General features: G+C 41.8%; 1 protein-coding gene across 1 annotated transcript in view; it reads left to right on the top strand.

Annotated features, from left to right (window-relative positions):
* LRRC75A (leucine rich repeat containing 75A) overlaps nt 1-19994 on the top strand; it is a 454790-nt gene that overhangs the window by 153334 nt on the left and 281462 nt on the right. The window contains exon 3 of the mRNA XM_066599605.1: nt 2692-2804. Within this exon, the coding sequence (XP_066455702.1) occupies nt 2692-2804 (113 nt within the window). The remainder of the gene's footprint in view (nt 1-2691; nt 2805-19994) is intronic.

Genomic DNA, 19994 nt, shown 5'->3' with positions numbered 1-19994 from the left:
CTCTAAAAAGACATCCAGTCCCCTCTTATATTCCTTCATGGATTTTGCCATCACCACGTCCTCAGGCAGAGAGTTCCACAATTTCACTGCTCTTACAGTAAAGACCCCTTTTCTGTGTTTCGGTGATGAAACCTGCTTTCTTCTAGACATAGAGGATACCCTCTTGTTTCCGTCGCAGTCCTGGGTATAAACAGATCATGGTAGAGATCCTTGTATTGTCCCCTCATGTATTTATACATAGTTATTTGGTCGCCTCTTAACCTTCTTTTTTCCAGGGTAAATAATCCCAATTTTGATAGCCTCTCTTGGTATTCCAGTCCCGTCGTTCCATATATTCAGTGTCAAGGCAGTGATGATTTTTATGCCTGCATAAAATGAACAACGAGCAAGAAGCCAACAATTCTTGTTTGTTGTTCAGTCGTTGGCTCGCATTTAGACTCAATGATTATCGTTCACATTTGCTCATTTGAATGATTTTTTGAACAATCATCATTTCGCCTAAAAGCACCCTAAGGAAAAGGCCTTGTAACAAGTCTTGAAACGCGTCATTTCCTGGCTCACAATAAAAGCGAAGTTGATATCAGTTCTTGGCTATATGATTCAGTTCATGCAAGGGTTGGACTAAATTCCAGTCCTTTTGCATTAATCTTCCAAGATGACTTATGTGTCAGCAGAACAAACCATTCTTCAATTATGTTAAAACAAAAAAAAACATTTTGAGAGATGAGTACATTAAATATGTAATATGTAACTCTCAAATCGACCTATAGCCCTCCATGAATTAAACTTATCCATTTTGTTGTCTAAGTTAACTTATGTGGGAAAAGATAAGTGTCTTAAGGGAAAAAGTGAGAAGGTATGTAATTATTAAAAATTGTGGTCTCGGTCCGATTATTTTTTTTTCTTCCTATGGGTAAAAAGTTACAAGTGACTTTGCAGGTAATGTAAAACTTTCCAACCTAGTCATAAATGTCCCTCTAATATTTTTCTTTCATTAGTTTGCAGGTAAAGTTTACTTATAAATACGGAATATCATACAATGGGTCTTGTTTATTGATGAAAATTTGACAGTTTTTGGTGCAAACCTCACCAGAAAAATGTCAAACATGTCTTGTGCCACATTTCCTATGTGTTTTAGACAGTTTTGGAGGTTCTTTTCATTATGTCTGACATAACGCATTCCTTCGTAGAAAGGGGGCATGATCTAAATGTGACAGCGTGCAACAAAAATTGTGCATAAAAAATGAGGCATTTTTTGTTGTAAATTACGCCTACTAATAGGTGGTATAAAGTTAGCCAAGGCAGTCTTAAAATTCAACAGATTTGTCATTCAGCCACTGTGATAAAAATGTTGGACATTTTAAGACTGTCTAGCCTAAAGGCCCATTTACATGCAACAATTATTACTCAAAATTTGTTCAAATGAACGAATTTGCGTGATAATCATTATGTGTAAATGTGAAGTTATCATGCAGTATTCATTCATTTGTCATTTATCACTGAGTTTCATTTGCTTTTCGCTTCATTTAAATGGCATTAGCTCAGTCTTTGAAAGACTGAACAACTGGAGGAGGTGATTGTTTGACTGGCATAAACACAATGACTGCTTGTTTTCTCCTGCTGGCAGAAGACAATGGCTTATCTTCACACTAATTAAAACCCTGCTGGCCAGAGATTCCTCCAATAAACACATGCTCACCTGAGCAAACAGCATATACAGTGTTTACTTTAGGTATTGAGGGAAATGGAGAGGATTGCACACGAGTATGTGTACATTTAAATGCTCAGCACTTCTATGCAAAAAAGTTGTTAATTCTTTCAGTCTTTTGTTCGTTCAAACGATAATCATTGTGTGTAAATGGGGCTTGAGGCTACTTTTACATGGGACAACTGTCGGGTACTCAAGTGTAGATAGATAAACGACTGCCTGTTTACTGAGCGAGAACTTACGCACTCGTTGCTTCGTTTCAGTGAGTGGAAATGAAACAATTAGCCACTACTTACCCTGATTCCCTGAAAATAAGACTTACTCTGAAAATAAGACATAGCATGATTTTCCAGAATTTTTGAGGATGCAAAATGATTTTTCAGGCTTTTTGAGGATGCTTGAAATATAAGCCCTACTCAAAATTAAGCCCTGCTAACAGTTAATTTAAAAAAAGTCAATTTAAATAGTGTCCAGGCAGCTATACATGTAAAAAAGTTAAACCTTTTTTGAACAAAAATTAATATAAGACACTGTCTTATTTTCGGGAAACATGGTACTATTGGGTCCTGTGTTGTCCCTACATGGGACAACTATGGGTCAAACACGCTCGTTTAAGCATTTTTAACCTCTGATAGTTGGCCTATGTAAGCACACTCTTGGCTTGCACTGTCTATCTATTTAGTCTTAGTAAATCTTCCCCAATGTCTTCATTTAATTGTCCTCAGATCTGATAGCATGATGAAAATATGTTTTGGGCTTCTTAATATATTCCCTGTGATGTCAATTATGTAAAACTTGTGCAAATCTCCAAAACTTTCACCTAGAGTTTATGATGGATTCCACCACAGAATGACCTCTCGTTTGCTCTTCTTCCAACATATTAGCTATGCAACGAGAGAAGAAGTCTATCTGTTTTACTAAACTACCTGAAGTTATTATATATGGACTATATTCCCTTAACCTGCCTCTCATTCCTGTTGCAGGAAGGAGATTCACTTGGAGCCATGGAGAAAGTTTGCAGACAACTGACTTACCACCTCAGCCCTCACTCACAGTGGAAACGTCAAGGTATTGTGAAGCGGAAGCCGCAGGCTTGGTGAGTCACCTTTCCAGAAACAGCAAATCTTGACAACTCATGGATGTGAACCTGATATGGGGGATCTGCATGTGTTTTCATTGAACACATTGCTTGTTTCTTGTGTCTCCTGCAGTCCTCCCAACTTGTTTTGTATACACATGACTTGTTATCAGAGCCCTGGGCTTTTAAGTGACCCAGATATTTAATGTAACCTATATCAGCACTTCCTTCTTCTAGGCTCTTAGCAAGCTCTTACAATGTGCTGGTTCATCTCCTGCCTGCATGTCGTTACAACCTCTTTCCCTATAATAACCTTTATTACTGAACTTTATCTGCTGAAGAGGTTCTTCTTTCCTCGTTATTCAATCTCATTGTTAATAGGGCGTTAACGCTTCTGATAAAATTAGTTCTTTTACTTTTAGCATTGGAACTGTACAATGTATTCGGAGATAACTCATGAAATTATCTTTTTTGCTATTCTTATCACTTGATTGTATAGTGCAGCAACCCAGACCTAGGAGGTGTTTAAGCAGTGGGGTAAAAATAAGATGGTAGTCACGGGTCTCTACTGCTCCCCCTGGCAGATGGCAAAAATGGAGGTGTACTGGGCCGAGCTACAGCCAATGGTAAAAAAAATAATTAAAACAAACAAAACATAAAATATAGGCAGTCGTTATAATCTGCTTCCCGTGGAGTCGGGTAGGGTAAGATGTTACTTTGTCGTGATGCAAGTCTGTATATAAGTAGGGACCCATTACGGGAAAAAATAATAAATATAAAAATGGGAGAATTAAACAATAATGGGAGAAGTAGTCCTGGCTTTCCTGTAGTGTTGTGTGGTACCTCAATATAGTAGTTGTAGGTGGTGGGAAGCACTTCAGGAAGCAGACTTTAGATGAAAACAATTCCAACATTATTTTGCTGGTTCTTTATCACCACCACAGTTACATCATTCTCCTTACGGTGATATCATTGAAATCACAGACTCCATGCACATCATTCACTATAGATTGCGTTAGCAGATTTGGCTCGTAAGGAGTTAACTGGTGATTGAGCTGCTGACTCAACACTGCTGCACCCTGTTTCTCTCTCCTACTGACAGTACAGCCCAAACTTGATTTAGTTACTCACACTTGGTTGTTCTGACTTCCCACCACACTGTCTCTGGAGTCTGTTAGCTGTTTATTCCTAACTTCTTGGTCTCTATCTCTGGCTGTCTTCCCCTAGCTATCTCCAGGACTAGACTACTTCCAGTGAGTGGTAAGATCTTCTCCTAGTTCTTCTCCAGTCTCTATCTCAGGCTCCCCTGAACTAGACTGGCTAACCCCACCCACTCTCTGTCTTTTATACTCTCCCTTCTAACTAATCCTAAACTAGTGGAAACCTATCTACCCAATCCCAGGCTAGCTAGGGGTGACTGACAGGTGATAGAGCAGGATTGGGTGCATTTTGTATAGTCATACAGTGTTTGGTAGTAGGAACACCAGAAATTAACCCTTTATTGACCAATTAATGTGGTACATACATAATTACACACATATGCACATATATACCTATACATATGTACACTCCACATAAGGTAGTAATAACACTGCTGTGGGACCCCAGCTCTGGGGTACTTCATGTAGCATTTCATTTTTAACTGTATTTCCTATTTATTTTAATAGGAAAGTAAATACATTGTATTATTCAAACAAAGACATATAGAATATTGGTATTGCTTGAAGCTTCTGGGTCCTCCTGAGAAACTATGATTGGACCCACCTCCTAACCACCAATATCACATGTCACCATACATTGCAATCACACAATGTATAGGAATAGATATTTTATATAAATACTAGCTTATATAACCAGCATTTCCTGGGTTTCCACTCCTGCAGGACGTTCCAGGAGGCTTAGTTTAAAATGTCTTGGGTTAACGGTAGCTGCATATTTGGTCGATTCGTCCAATAATAACATTCATCTGTTGATTGTAGTCTTTGTGAGGATCATATTAAAAAACCTTCCGGAAAATTCTAGTAATGTGCTGGATTTCTTTTGGCCTTCAGAACTGCAGCATTTCATAGTGGTGCCATACACAGGTGTTAGGGGTCCCAGGGTGAGCCAAGAATATTCCACACAGTATTACTGTACTTCCACTGTTGACACCTGACTTAAGGGGGTCATCGACTTGTGCTCATCAGTATTGTGCGACAGAAATCTGGATTAATCTAACTAAGCAATGTTTTTCCATTGCTCAATGATCCAATTCCTGTTCTCTTTTGGAGCCTGGTCTTTGTTTCTTTTAGACAGTGATGCATTCAAACTGGTCGTCTGTTGTTATGGCCTATCTGTACTAAGGAATGATAAAATATGTGTTCTGACTAGAGATGAGCGAGCATGCTCAGTTTGGGAAATTACTTGAGCGAGCATCGGCATTTTCGAGTAACTGCCTGCTCGTCTGAAAAGATTCTGGGGGCGGTGGGGGAGAGCGGGGTGGAACGGGGGGAAATCTCTCTCTTCCCCCGCTCACCCTCACTGCTCCCCGAATCTTTTCAGACGAGCAGGCAGTTACTTGAAAATGCCAATGCTTGCTCGAGTAATTTCCCTAACCGAGCATACTCGCTCATCTCTAGTTCTGACATATTGGCTGAAACGTCAGCACTGTATTTGGCTGCAATTTGATTGACACTGTACCGCTTGTCCATCTAAATGATTCTTGACATCCTCATCTGATCCCTTTTGCTGTATGTTTTTCCTCAATCACACCATTCTTGGTTTATTCTCAGTGCCATTACGTGAGAAAACCCCAGAAGGATGGCTGTGCATGAAGTATTGACTCCAGCTACTCTAGCACCGATGATCATACCTCATTCAAAGTTGCTCCAATTGCTCAATTTTCCCATTCTAATGTGGATTTATGTTGAAACTGAATCACAAAAAACTTAAGACCCATTTAGACACAACGATTATAGCTCAAAAGATGTCTTTTGAGCGATAATCGTTGTGTCCATATACAGCGCAAGGTGATCACTCAAACGTTGAGCAATCACCTTGCACTCAGAGCGGGGGATGCAGAAGACAAGTGGGGCCGATTGTCTTCTGCATCCAGCTGTTCTCTGCTCAGAGTGCCCGGCTGTTATACAGCTAAGCGCTCCGAGCGGAGGATGCAGAAGGCAAGCGGGGTGGCCCGCTTGTCTTCTGCATCTAGCTGTTCTCTGCTCTGAGTGCCTGGCTGTTATGGACAGCTCTGTTCTTCATACCCAGCCTGTGTTCAGGGAGCGGGATACAGCTGAAACAGTAGTATCAGCTGTATCCTGCTGTGAATTCCTGATAAGGCTGATTGTTCTCTTTCAGCATGCTGAAAGACAATGATGAGCGACGGCTTAACAAAAACTGCACGATGTCAGTGCAGGTACACACAACGATTATCGCTTAAAAGACGGCTTTTGAGCGAATTTTGAGCGATAATCGTTGTGTCTAAATGGGCCTCAAGTCACTTGATTTTATTCTGCACTCTGGCAAATTTCCACACAGAGGAGCTCCAATCGTAAAATTGTCCATTGAGTATAGGTATTCCTTGAAGCTTCTAGGCCCTTGTGATAAAGCCATCACTGAACCCACCAGCTAATCGGCAATTACATTTTATGTCACTAGACATTGGGATGAGCCAACGTATTATGAATGTATATCATTGAAATAAGCTTTCAAGTACAATTACTTCATCGTGTTTCTTTCTAATAGAGGAGTTGGTTTTTACGACAGCCAATAGGGCTGCAAAAATGGCTGTCACAGCATAACAGAACCTTTGGAGGCTGCTCCAACTTCTGATTTACTAATATATGACAATTTTTATTTTTTCAGTGGTAGTGCTCTTTAAGTTTCTCTCATTTTGCAGTTGGTCTTGCAGGTATATTGGCCATCAGTCCCAATGTTGATTGCAACCTGCAGCCATTCTTGATATTGCACTTCAGTTGTATATTTTTGGCTCATATCATGTAATTAAGTCATAGAGATGTCAGGCTGGTTGTCTTGCTCAGCTGACAGATTTAATATGCACCATGTGTTTTCAAAGCAAGCAAATATGATGCTATGGGTTGTTAGCAGAATACTAAAGAATGCAGTGTGTTATCTGGATGCAACGGTTTTGTATACGATAAGTCAACGTATAGTATGGAGAAACAAGATATTCGGAAGAGTGTGTATTATTGGGCATTGTTTTGTGCAAAACTATGCTTATTTGTCATTGAAAGGCTAATAAATCTGTCTTCATCCTCATCTTCCTTTGTAAACAGCAGATCTGTAGTATTGAAGTATTAGCAAGAGATTTCTCCTTAAAGTGGGTTTCTTTGCTAATAAATCGTCCCAGAATTCCTCTAGGATCACTTGAAAAGTAGGGTACTGATTTTATGTAATACCCCCAGAGTCATTATTTGTGTATATTGGGCTGAGAAGTGAATGATTTTTTTTCGCCTGCATTGTCATAGATTACTTAATTAAATAGAGAACATATATTTTCAAGGGAGTGCCATGCAGTTCCCAAGTAGTGCTATACAGCCCCAGAGGATATTGTAAATGGTCAAGATGGACCATTCCATGCCCCTAGGGATACGCTGCTGGGCTTCGAGTTCAGGGCTTACCTTGCCTACAGTAGTAGTATTGAGTTGCCTGGGTCCGATTAGTGTGTTCCGCGGGTGTGAGTGTAACCTCCCGGGCTCTCCTCTCCATCCTAGGTTGAGCGGATAATGTAAACCTCTCAGTAGTTCCACATGTTGCTTAAAACTTAACTCGGTTTATTGAAATGGTCAAAACAGTACTGGAGCCACGAGAGGGTCCTTCATCAACAAATACTGTTGACCGAGGCAGAACCGGCAGAACCGATGAAGGAGGATCCCCAGATGAAGCAGGAAGCGAAATTATGGTAGGGCAAACTGTCCTTTGAGAAGCTGCAGTCCAGCAATATTCCCCCGATACATTTTGTGGTCCATCAGATGGCACCTAGCAGCATGAGGGGTGCAGAGAGTTTCCTCCCCTCTGGTGCACTCCAATTTTAACCCACCAACAGATCTTTTGGGGCCATAGATACATGCAGCGTTCTTGTAAGGCTACCTGAACAGAACCATGCCACTCAACATGACACCTTAGCAATTTCTGCTTCCTCCATCTGGAAGACCATCCTCCTATAAAAATACAGGCATAAACACTGAGAATAAAACATTAACATAAACAAGATTTAAAGAACACTAAAAAAGTGGGTAAACTCTTCATTAACATCGGTACCATTTCACATAAGCTTTCGGGGATATCTTGCCCTCTTCGTCAGGCTAATGAATAGTACTTGTTTGGATGGCACATAATTATAACATTCAGATGCAGAGGGGAGGAGAGCAAATTGCTATTGATCTAAATAAATGTTCACACAGAAATTTGAGACTGTTTTGCACTGAAAACCTAAAACAAGAGATAAACTGAGCCGAGACATAAATCGTAAATCAGTCCACTGAGCTCAGGACAGTTTTATGACGTGTCTTACCTCTCCTTCAACCTTCACATGGAAGGAGATGCAGCACCACCTATTGGATGGCAACATTATTACAAGTCAAGTTCAGAATTTTTATAAAATTTTAAAGAAAGAGAAAAAATTATGATTGGGAAGAGGACATCCCTCTTGACCTCCTTCAGACCTTTCATATTTTGCACTTATGCAAAAATCCCAGGCTGAGGTTAATCCCATTCTTGAGGGTATCAAACATGGCCATAAATTTGTACTCCCAAATTCTTCCGTGACGCTGTGACCTGAAATTGCCCTTCAGTATAATAACTCTCATCTGCTCTATGCTGTGTCCCTGACCACAAACATGTTTTGCCACAGGTAGTTCAGTCTTTTCCTCTCTAATTGAGTGGCGATGAGATCTCATCCTTCCTCTCAGTTTTTGTCCTGTTTCCCCGATATAAAGCCCCCCAACAAGACAGTTACTGCACGGATCAGGTATACAACATTGGACGTGGAACATGTGAGTGTCCCAGGCATCTTATAGACCTGCTGTGTGTTGGGGATCCGTATCCTGTCCCAAGGCATTGCCACAACCAAGGCATTGCCCCACCCAGAGGCCTAATTTGAGGATTCGCCCCTGGCCACACCACTAGTCCCTTTAAGAGGCAGCATTAACCCCTTAGGGATGAGTCCCTTACAGTAGCATGATGTAAAACTAGAGATAGTTCGTAAAATATTAACCGTTTTATTTTGCAGTGTGCTTCCATGTTCTTGAAGTCCTCCCAACTGCAAAGACCATTTGGATGCTCAGTGATACAGCTAAGGAGAAACAACATCGGTCAGCGCTAATAATCCATAATCTACATGACCATTTAGAACTCTAAACAAAGGAATAATTTATTGGGCTAAGAGCAGAGCTGCCATCCCAACCTCTATGTTTAAAGATGCGCATATGATTTGAACCAAAATGATCTCTCATGAAGTGAAACTTAACAATGGACAATCATTATATCTGACCAACGACACACTGTCATCTTCTGGAAAAAAGGTCAGCCGGGTTCAAATTTTTGAATCCAATAGTTTTGACAAAAGATTTTTTTTTAGTTCTTATGAAACTTATTTTACCCATGAACGATCATTCTTTGATAGAACATTCCCAGAAAGATCGTTCATGCTTCGCCTGATGTCATTGAACATGTATGGCTAGTTTGAAGGACTATGAAAGTTGGTTTGGACTAAAATGCGTATAGCTGTGTCTGCAAAACAATTGCTCACCCAACGATCAGTTGTTCAACCATCAACCTACTTTTTTCTATTGTGCATGGACACCAGGGGTGTAACTATAGAGGGTGCAGGGGATGCGGTTGCACCCGGGCCCAGGAGCCTTGGGGGGCCCATAAGGCCTCTCTTCTCTATATAGGGAGCCCAGTACTATGAATAAAGCCTTTTAGTTGGGGGCCCTTTTACAGGTTTTGCATTGGGGCCCAGAAGCTTCAAGTTATGTCTCTGTGCATCATGGTTTAGGTATGGGTACAGATACAGATAGAGGGGGGGGGGGGGGCCCAGCTCATGTTTTGCATCAGGGCCCCTAAGCCTTTAGTTACGCCCCTGATGGACACCTTTAGGTTTTCAGAGTATTTATATTACCAAAAATCATAGGGCCTCATCCTCTTTGTAATTGCTAATTAAAATTCCTTGTTAGGATTAAATGCCCCAAAGTACACATGTAGCGTAAGTCAACAACCACTTTTGCAAGCTAGAAGAGCTAAAACCATCTGAGATCGTGAATCAACTGTTTGCTCTTTGTTAATTGCTTTTTTAATTACTTCTTGGCAATTTTTTAGAACATAAAGAAAACTGAAATGGCTTCTGATATTCGCCACCTCAAGAGTAATTGCTGTTTCATGAAAGCATATAAAATGCTGGGGAACTGCACAAATACTTAATGACCACAACTGCCTCCAATGCGCATCATTCTACTGAAGCTACAAGTATTATGTGAACCATCTTAAGCACTTTGCATAGAAACTATTTACAGGACCATAAAGTCATAAAGTAGCCGCTGGGTGTGAGCAGCCTCTTTATAACCATCAATGGGCTAACACTAATTTATATATATAGTACCGTACGAAAGGCAGATGTGGGAAAAAATGCTGCAAACTAAGAATGCTTTCAAAAATAGACGTTTTTATAGTTTATTTTCTCAATTAACAAAATGCAAAATGAAGAGCGAAAAATAAATCTAAAACAAATCAATATGTGGTGTGACCGCCCTTTGCCTTCAAAACAGCATCAATTTTTCTAGGTGTGCTTGCACACAGTTTTTGAAGGAAGTTGGCAGATAGGTTGTTCCAAACACCATGAAGAACTAACCAGAGATCCTCTGTGGATGTTGGCTTGCTCAAATCTTTCTATATCTTTATGTGATCCCAGAAACACTTGATGATGTTGAGATCAGGACTCTGTGGGGCAGTATCATCACTTACAGGATTCCCTGTTCTTCTTCACACAGAAGACATTGGCTGTATTTTTGGGATTGTTGTCCTGCTGCACAATGAATCTGGAGCCAATCAGATGCCTCCTTGTTGGTATTGCATGATCATAAGTATCTGCCTGTAATTCTCAGCATAGAGCACACAAATAATCCTGATCAGTTCCTTAACTCCATTTGCTGAAATAAAGCCCCAAACTTGCAGGGAGGCTCCACCATGCTTCACTGTTGACTGCAGACACTAATTATTGTACCGCTCTCTACCATGCTTCACTGCTGCCTGCAGACACTCATTATTGTACCGCTCTCCACCATGCTTCACTGCTGCCTGCAGACACTCATTATTGTACCGCTCTCTACCATGCTTCACTGTTGACTGCAGACACTCATTATTGTATCGCTCTCTACCATGCTTCACTGTTGACTGCAGACACTAATTATTGTACCGCTCTCTACCATGCTTCACTGCTGCCTGCAGACACTCATTATTGTACTGCTCTCCACCATGCTTCACTGCTGCCTGCAGACACTCATTATTGTATCGCTCTCTACCATGCTTCACTGTTGACTGCAGACACTAATTATTGTACCGCTCTCTACCATGCTTCACTGCTGCCTGCAGACACTCATTATTGTACTGCTCTCCACCATGCTTCACTGCTGCCTGCAGACACTCATTATTGTACCGCTCTCTACCATGCTTCACTGCTGCCTGCAGACACTCATTATACCGCTCTCTACCATGCTTCACTGCTGCCTGCAGACACTCATTATCGTACCGCTCTCCCACCATGCTTCACTGCTGCCTGCAGACACTCATTATTGTACCGCTCTCTACCATGCTTCACTGCTGCCTGCAGATACTCATTATTGTACCGCTCTCCACCATGCTTCACTGCTGCCTGCAGACACTCATTATACTGCTCTCCACCATGCTTCACTGCTGCCTGCAGACACTCATTATTGTACCACTCTCCCACCCTTCAGCGAACAATCTGCCTTCTTTTACAACCTAATATTTCAAATTTTGACTCCTCTGTCCAGAGCACCTGCTGCCATTTCTCTATACCCCACTTCCTATGTATTAGTCCACAGTTGAATCACTTGTCCTTATTTCTACATCAAATGTATGACTGTTTGTCCTCAATTCTTCCATGAAGACCACTTCTGGCCAGACTTATCTGAACAGTAGGTGGATGTACCCGGTTCAACTGGTTTGTGCCAATTCTGACCTGATGGCACTACTGGACATCTTTCAATTTCGAAGGGAAGTGAGCATGATGCGTCTTTCATCTGCTGCACTAAGTTTCCTTGGCTGACCACTCCATTTACGGTCCTCAAGTATGCCCATTTCTTCCTGCTTCGTCAAAGTATTTGTCTCCCTATTTGTGGTCGCTGGTTTTATTTTCTTCTGTACAAATACGGATCTGTATTTGCGCAAAAGAAAATAATAGCAATGAATGTAAATATGGAGGCTGAATTAAAAACACGACTCTAAAAAATATGGCCATTTAAATAGATACATAGATTTACATTAGGTTTGTATTACGGTCCACGAAGCACAGATCAAATACAGAGTAACAATCGGCCTTAAACTGTTTCATTTTTTCACTCTTGGGAAATTCAGTAAGCCATGACAAATTTAGCAGAAAATCGCAACAAGTACTTTATATTATATTGTGTATATTATTGGTATTTAGTGGTTTTAAATATGTGTTTTATTATCTGTATGGGTTCTTACTGCATAATGGGAAATGAATTTTCTGAAAATCATCACATTACAACAATAGCCCATCCGATCATTGCGGTGAAATACCACAGCAGTTCAAATAAGCCAACGCAGGGACATATAAAGTACTCAAAGTAGTTTTGTGCCCCATTGACTTTTGAAAAAAGGTACAAAAAATTAGCATATTACAGTGCATTTTTGTTGTTGCTAATTTAAGTAGTTCTGTGTGCAATTTTTTTTATACCTTTGCAGTTATAATATTGCTTTTATTTCTTTAGTTTGATGTTTTTTTTAGTATTATTTATACATATATGTTTGTGCTTAGGGATTTAGCAAATTACAGCAAACATTTAGAAGTCATAGACTGCTGAACAAACTAGGTTAATTATGCCCCCGATGAGGTATTGCATGGTTGTGACCTCCATAGTACAGACACAGTTGGTCAGCTGTGTAATGAAAGCTCAGGCAAAGAGTTGATCAAGGTCTTTAACAAAGCAAACTAGATATAACTTCTATTTAAGCCAACAGGACTGAAAGGCAGAGTAATGATTTCTCAGTACAGGACCCATGGCGATCATATGCCAGGGCCATTATTTAGAAAAGTCCTTTGGATATAATTTTAAGGTTTATAAACTATCTAAGGGGAGGATTTTTGGAATGACTTATAATACATATATAAGCATATGTCATTCCATATCAAATATATACACTCTTCAAACCCGTTGACCTGATGAGGTTTTTATTAAACAATCAAATATTTGAAAACAGCGTTCTATTGAAAAGGGATACCCTAAAGCAGGGTTTCTCAAAGTATACTCCGCGGAGCTCTTGGAGCTCCGCTAGTGATTATCAAGGGCTCCGATGGAGGGTCTAGTTTCCCGCTCTATTCACCGTTGTAGCGGTGTCTAAGCAGCTTGTACTGGGGAAATGAATGTCCAGGACCTGCGGTCGGCATAGCAGCGTGATAACATGAGCCGGCTCCGGTCATGTGATCCACGCTGCTATGCCTACCGCACGTCCTGGATATTAATTTCCTCAGTACAGGTTGTCTGGATGCCGATACAATGTCGAGTAGTGTGGGGACCAATGGCGCATTTGAAGAGTATGGCTGCAATTGGAGACCCTATTACTATTGGGGCAGCAATGGGGTACCCTAATACTACTGGGGCAGCAATGAGGGACCTGATTACTACTGGGGCTGCAATGGCAGACTATATCACTATTGGGGTAGCAATGGGGGACCCTATTACTACTGGGGCGGCAATGGGGGAACCAATTACTACTGGGGCAGCAATGGGCTGCACTACCACTACTGGGGCCTCAATGGGGGAGCCTATTACTACTGGGGCTGCAATAGGAGTCACTATTACTACTGGGGCCAATATAGGGGACACTTACAACTGGGGGCAATATAGGGGACACTATTACTACTGGCGCTGCAATATGGGTCACTGTTACTACTGGGGCCAATATAGGGGATGCTATTACTACTGTGGCCACCAATATAGGGGGTCACTATTACCATATGGGCAGATTTGCTGCAGAATTTACAGTAGCTTTGGGTGTACATATAACATTGTAATATTTTTCAAATATCTTAACTAGTTGTTATATCATTTTGAAGATTTAACCCTTTCCAATTCATTTTGTATCCTGGTTTTCCTAGGGGCTCACTCTTTTTCTGCTGTTATACAACAGCGCTATATGCTGGCTAAAGCCAGTACTGCATGAGGTGACACGTTGGATAGGCACCGACAGCAGAGAGGCTGACAATATACAGTAAGAGAACCCCGATGGACGTCTTCCAACATCATAGCTGTACAGCCTTAAATTATAATGTCTTCACAGGTCAGACTGAGGATTGGAAAGGGTTAAAGAATAAATAATATTGTCTCCAGTTCTTTTTTACTAAACATTTCTTGGGGCTCCATGAGTAACTTTCGATTCAAAAAAGGCTCCATGCCTGAAAAAGTTTGGGAACCCCTGGTCTAAAGAATTAGTTGAATCTTCCTGTTCAAGAGTTTTAACACAAGGACGCAGAAGATGCCTGCAGAGATCTGCGATTACGAGAGGAAATAACCCTAAGGCATTCTTTGTCCCCAGTTTTAACTAACAACATTCTCAACTAAAATCTATTATTTCAAGACATTGGGAAGGGAACCTTGAGGGGTGACCCTTTTCTCATTAGTGAGGTTTCTAAACAGCCAATTGTTATCTTTTGAAAAAACAACTTTGGAAAATATTTTTGCCTCATCTTGGTTCTGTAATCAAAAAATCCCTCTTGTTCTAGTGAAGAATGTTAAAACTGGACTTTTAAAGGGCTTTCTTAAATGTGGGATTCAGAATTGTAAGTGTTGTTTTAGTATTCATCATGGAAGGAAGGACATTTTTAGAGAGAGTGAGAATAGATCTATCCGTCTGAAACAATTTCTCAGTCGCGGTTCGAGCTATTTAATCTACCTTTTAGATTGTCCGTGTGGCCTCAAATATATCTGAAGGAATGGAAATGCTCTTAGGACGACAATAAACAAGCACTATTTTAATATCCAGAATGGATTCCAAAATCACAGCATATCACAACACATCCAGTGCACTTAATAAGGATTCTACTTTGATGTGGATCACACCACTAGAGAAGGTCACACAAGGTCACCTTACAAAACTTCAATCTGAAGAAATGTACTGGATAGTGATGAGCGAGCATACTCGCTAAGGGCAATTGCTCGAGCGAGCATAGACCGTAGCGAGTACCTGCCCGCTCGAGCGAAAAGGTTCGGCTGCCGGCGGCGGGCAGGGAGCTGCGGGGGAGAACAGGGAGGAACGGAGGGGAGATCTCTCTCCCTCTCCCCCCCCCCCCTGCTCACTGCCGCAACTCACCTGTCACTCGTCTCGAGCGGGCAGGTACTCGCTAAGGACAATGCTCGCTCGAGCAATTGCCCTTAGCGAGTATGCTCACTCATCACTAGTACTGGATATTCCGACTCCACACATTTGTGCTAAATGGCCCGAACAAAGTACTAGAGAAGATATAATAGCCGTAAATAGTTATGTATTTTTTATATACTATTTACTCACTTTTTAATACTCAATTTTTAATCCCTCACTTTTTAATCTTTCCATTCCCCATTTTGTAGTATAGTTACCACTTACTTACTTTCATTTTACAGCACATGACTAATGTCTGTTAACGCTGCCATCTACACTCCTCTGAGTCATTTTTAATTTTCATATTTTTCACATTTTAACAGTACATAGGCAATTTATTTATTCCTTTCCTGGTTACTCCGTATCCCCTCTCGTCATTATACATCATCAGTCATCTCAGGTATTCTCAACCATCCTTAGTATGGACTAAATTATTTAAAACCAAATTTTATTAATATTTATACTAAAATTATAACACGTATGGGGCACACCGAACACAACAAACAATAATTACAGCCCTTCAGGACTATGTGATAAAGTCGTTTCCCCCGTCAATGGGGATGTGTGAATCAAAAGGAACTTGCCAGTAGACCGCCTATTCCATGTTTAGTGGAACTGAATTGATTTTGCATCAGTCCACGCATCCACGATAGGGGTTCACTGAATGCAGAAAGATTGGGTGGGTATGCCCATCAACTGCGCTGATTTTCATGAAGACAATTTTTTGTACTTTCAATATAACTGTTACCATGCGGTGGCTGCGGGTCCTCCCGGGGTGGCAGGGTGCTGGGTCCTGCAGTTGGGACGCATTCCCCAGGCTTTTTGTCTGGCTGCCGGGGGCTCGGGTGGCTGGTCGGCGCGGTGCGCGTGCTCGTGGGTCCGGGCGGCGAAGTGCGCGTACGCCTGTGAGTACAGCTCCATGCTCCCTCCCTCTCACCGCCCCTGGGCGGAGGCTTCTGTTTATAAGGCTGGCAGTGAGATTCATTCACTGCCAGTTATTGGCTTCTGTTCAGTGTGCTAGCATCCTGCCTCTGTCAGTCTCCTGTTTGTCAGCTTTTGCTATATCTGCCAGGTTATCCCATCTGCCTCGGTCTGCGTGTATTTCCTGTTGGTTTTCTTTATCTGCCCTTCCTGTCAGTATTCTACCCTGTTCCATCTTGGTACAAAGTGCTTGGCTATTTCTGTCAGCCCCATTGAAATAAATGGGGGAGAGACCTCACGTGTGTGACCAGCGCTCCATTCAATGATGTCACCGGGGGTGGGAGAAGCCACCTGGAAGTGAGGATAAATGTGGAAATGGGACCCCTATATGGTCTATAGTCTGTATCCGACCTACTGGTGGACATGGCACAATTTTTGGTACACAGTGTTACATCTATTTTTCAAAAGTGTCTAAAAATACATGATAAATGGGGTGTAAGCCATGTAAGAAAGTTATTTGCCACTTTATTCATCCGAGGTCACAAGGGATGTGCTTGTGATCAGTGGGGGTCCTATACGTCAGATTCCCACCGATCAGATCGTTATTGGAGTTGAGCGAACGTACTCTGCCGAGCTTGATGCTCGGTCGAGTATTAGCGTACTCGATGATGCTCATTACTCGAACGAGCATCAAGCCATGTTCGGCCCCGACCCAGTTTTTGGCTCCTCCCCGCTGTGACGGGCCTGTTTTGGCCACTCCCCGCCGCGACGCAGCGTGCGTCAATGGCAAATTTTTTGTCTGGCAGGCAGGTGAGAGAAAGAGAGAGAGAACACACGAACCAAGAAGAAAAAAAAAAAAGCTCGGGACCCGGCGTCCCACATACAAAAATGCTTGAGTCTCCCATTGTAGCCAATGGGGCTCGTTACTCGAGTAGAGCTCTCGAATTTTACGAAAAGCTCGACTCGAATAACGCAGACCCGAGCATTTGGGTGCTCGCTCATCTCTAATCATTATCCCCCTTATCCTGTGGATATCGAATTAATTATCTTAGCACCACCCCTTTAAGAAACAGTTTCCTGCTGTGTGTTGCCCCTTCTAACCTATCTCCCAGAGAAAAGTTCAGTATTAATTCATATTCTTCACAAACTGTACTTTTCCAATCTTACTTTTTAATTAAAATACTGCAGATGATGATGTATTTCATTTTGAATTGTTACTTGGAGATGGATTCACAATGCTCACCGTGTGTTTATCAGCTACTTGTTGCCTGTGTGTGCTCTATAATTTGTTATGCCCTATAGCTAATTTGTATTCGTGATATGACCCATTCACAGCATTGCATATATCAATGAGCTGCAAATCTTTATGCCAGGAGTGTAGAAGCCTAGAGAACGGGCAGAATCTTTTTTAATATAATAAAGCAGATTAGCAGTAATGTAGAGCCACTAAAACTGAATATTACTTATATTCGGATGCATGAGATTCCGAGGGCACATAGTGGGAAACCTTCATGCATTCATATGTATGTTACAGCAATAAATATGTGCCCTGACACTGTTCATTTAAAGTTAAGTGGAGATATTAGTGTAAGTACAAACAATAATGCTTTACAGGAAAGCAGCTGTTTACTACCATAGATTTAAGGTGCTGCATTATAATGTACAGGGGGTGGACAAAAATATGGAAACACCTATGAAATGCATGATATTTTTATCATTAGCACTGAGCTGCCCTTTTGACCGCTGGTTGGCTGAGAGCTTTCCAGACAAATTTGTGTTTACTTCACCTCTTGCCCTGCTCTCAGTGGTTTTGGGAGCCAGCTATTAACAGCAGCTGAGTAGCTCAAACCACTAACCAATGGAACTTTGTTGCTCGGGCAGATGTTTACTTCTGCCCCATAGCACCTGTGTCATATTACCTCCACTTATAATCCCATGTAACTTAAGGCATCCATTTCGTATGCTCTTTCCATATTTTTTGTCCACCCCCTGTATGAACTGAATGCATTGGACCTTCTATGGCTTTCAGAACTGCAACAATTCCTTGTGACATCCATTCATCACTTACCGTTCCCCATACCATTAGTCTATTCTACCAGCCTGATCTGTTGACACCTAGCAGGAGGGATCCATCAATTTATTAAATTCTGACTCTCCCATCAATAAATAGCAATAGTAATCTGAATTCATCTGACCAGTTGATGTTTTTCCACTGCTCACTGGTCCAATTTTTTGTTCTTTTGCTCACTGGACTTTAGGTTTTTTATTTCTCTTTAGAGAGCAATAGCGCTGGGAGAGGTCATCTACTATTATAGCTCATCCGTGTTACAGAACAACAAGTTGCCCATCCAGACACATCAGTTAGAGCAACCGCAAGTGCATCAGACGTTAGTAGAAAGTGTGCCACAGAGAGTATATAGTGTCATTAGGGCCAAAGGTGGCACCCCTAAGTATTGTTGTTGCTATTAGCCGTTTAGTCGTTCACGGCCCTTGGCGACCCTAAAGGCAAGCTCCATCCATGTTTTTCGGTTTTGCACTGCTTCTTTCAGTGGTGTGATATCCATGCTAGTACCAACTTTGACAGTATCAGCCATTGTGTTCTTTGCCGGCCAGGTCTTCTTTTGCCACTGATCTGTCCAAGCATTTTAGATTTTTCTAGTGACCCGGCTCACATTACAAGGCCGAAATCCGTGATTTTGAGTCGGCCATCTTGCCCTCCAGTGATATATCGGATCTTATGCGATTTAGGATTTCTCTGTTGGTTACTCTCGCCGTCCAGAGTATACGCAGCCGCTTTCGCCAGCACCACAGCTCAAACTCATCAATTCTCCTTCAGCTTTTTTTCGCAGTCCAGTTTTCACATCCATACATGACCATGGGGAAAACAGTGATTTGCACTATCCTGCGTTTAGTTGCTACGCCGATATCTGTACTTTTCCAGATTTTGTCCATGTTTAGCATCGCACTTTGCCCGATTGCTATCCTATGTTTTATATCTGGCATAGATTCTCCAACCTGGTCAATTTTTGAGCCAAGGAAGATGAAGTCTTCCACTCATTCCTCTAGGTCCATTTTACGCATGATCACTTCCACATATAGGTTAAACAAGAAAGGTGAGAGGATACAGCTCTCGCGGACGCCTTTGCCGATCCCAAAACAATCTGTGCCCCCATACTGTGTTCTTACAGTGGCTTCTTGACTGATATGAAGTGATTTTATTAGCTGGACTAGATGTGTCGATACGCCCAGCTCTTGTAGGGCGTGCCATAGCTTGTCATGGTCGACACAGTCAAAGGCATTGATGCAGTCAATGAAGCACATGTAGACATTCTTTTGGTATTCTTGAGCTTTGAACCATGGTCCATCGCAGATTTGCAGTATGGTCGCGGGTGTCGCATCTTCGCCGGAATCCTACCTGCTCATCAGGGAGTGCCACTTCAACTATTGATCTCAGTCTTTCCTGTGTAATTTTGAGAAGGATCCTGCTTGCCTGCGGAATGAGGGCTATTGATCAGTAGTTGGAGCAATTCTGGGGGTCATCTTTCATTAATAGAGTGATGAAGACAGATCTTCTCCAGTCCTGTGGCCATTGTGTGGCTGCCCATACTGCCTGGCCCAGCACCATGATGGTTTTCCCTAGTACGGGCAGCAGTAGCACTGCCAGTA

The sequence above is a fragment of the Eleutherodactylus coqui genome, chromosome 4 (assembly GCF_035609145.1).
Source record: "Eleutherodactylus coqui strain aEleCoq1 chromosome 4, aEleCoq1.hap1, whole genome shotgun sequence".
NCBI classification, from domain to species: domain Eukaryota; kingdom Metazoa; phylum Chordata; class Amphibia; order Anura; family Eleutherodactylidae; genus Eleutherodactylus; species Eleutherodactylus coqui.
Note: the sequence above shows the minus strand (reverse complement) of the source record. Positions and strands in the feature narration are given on the sequence as shown.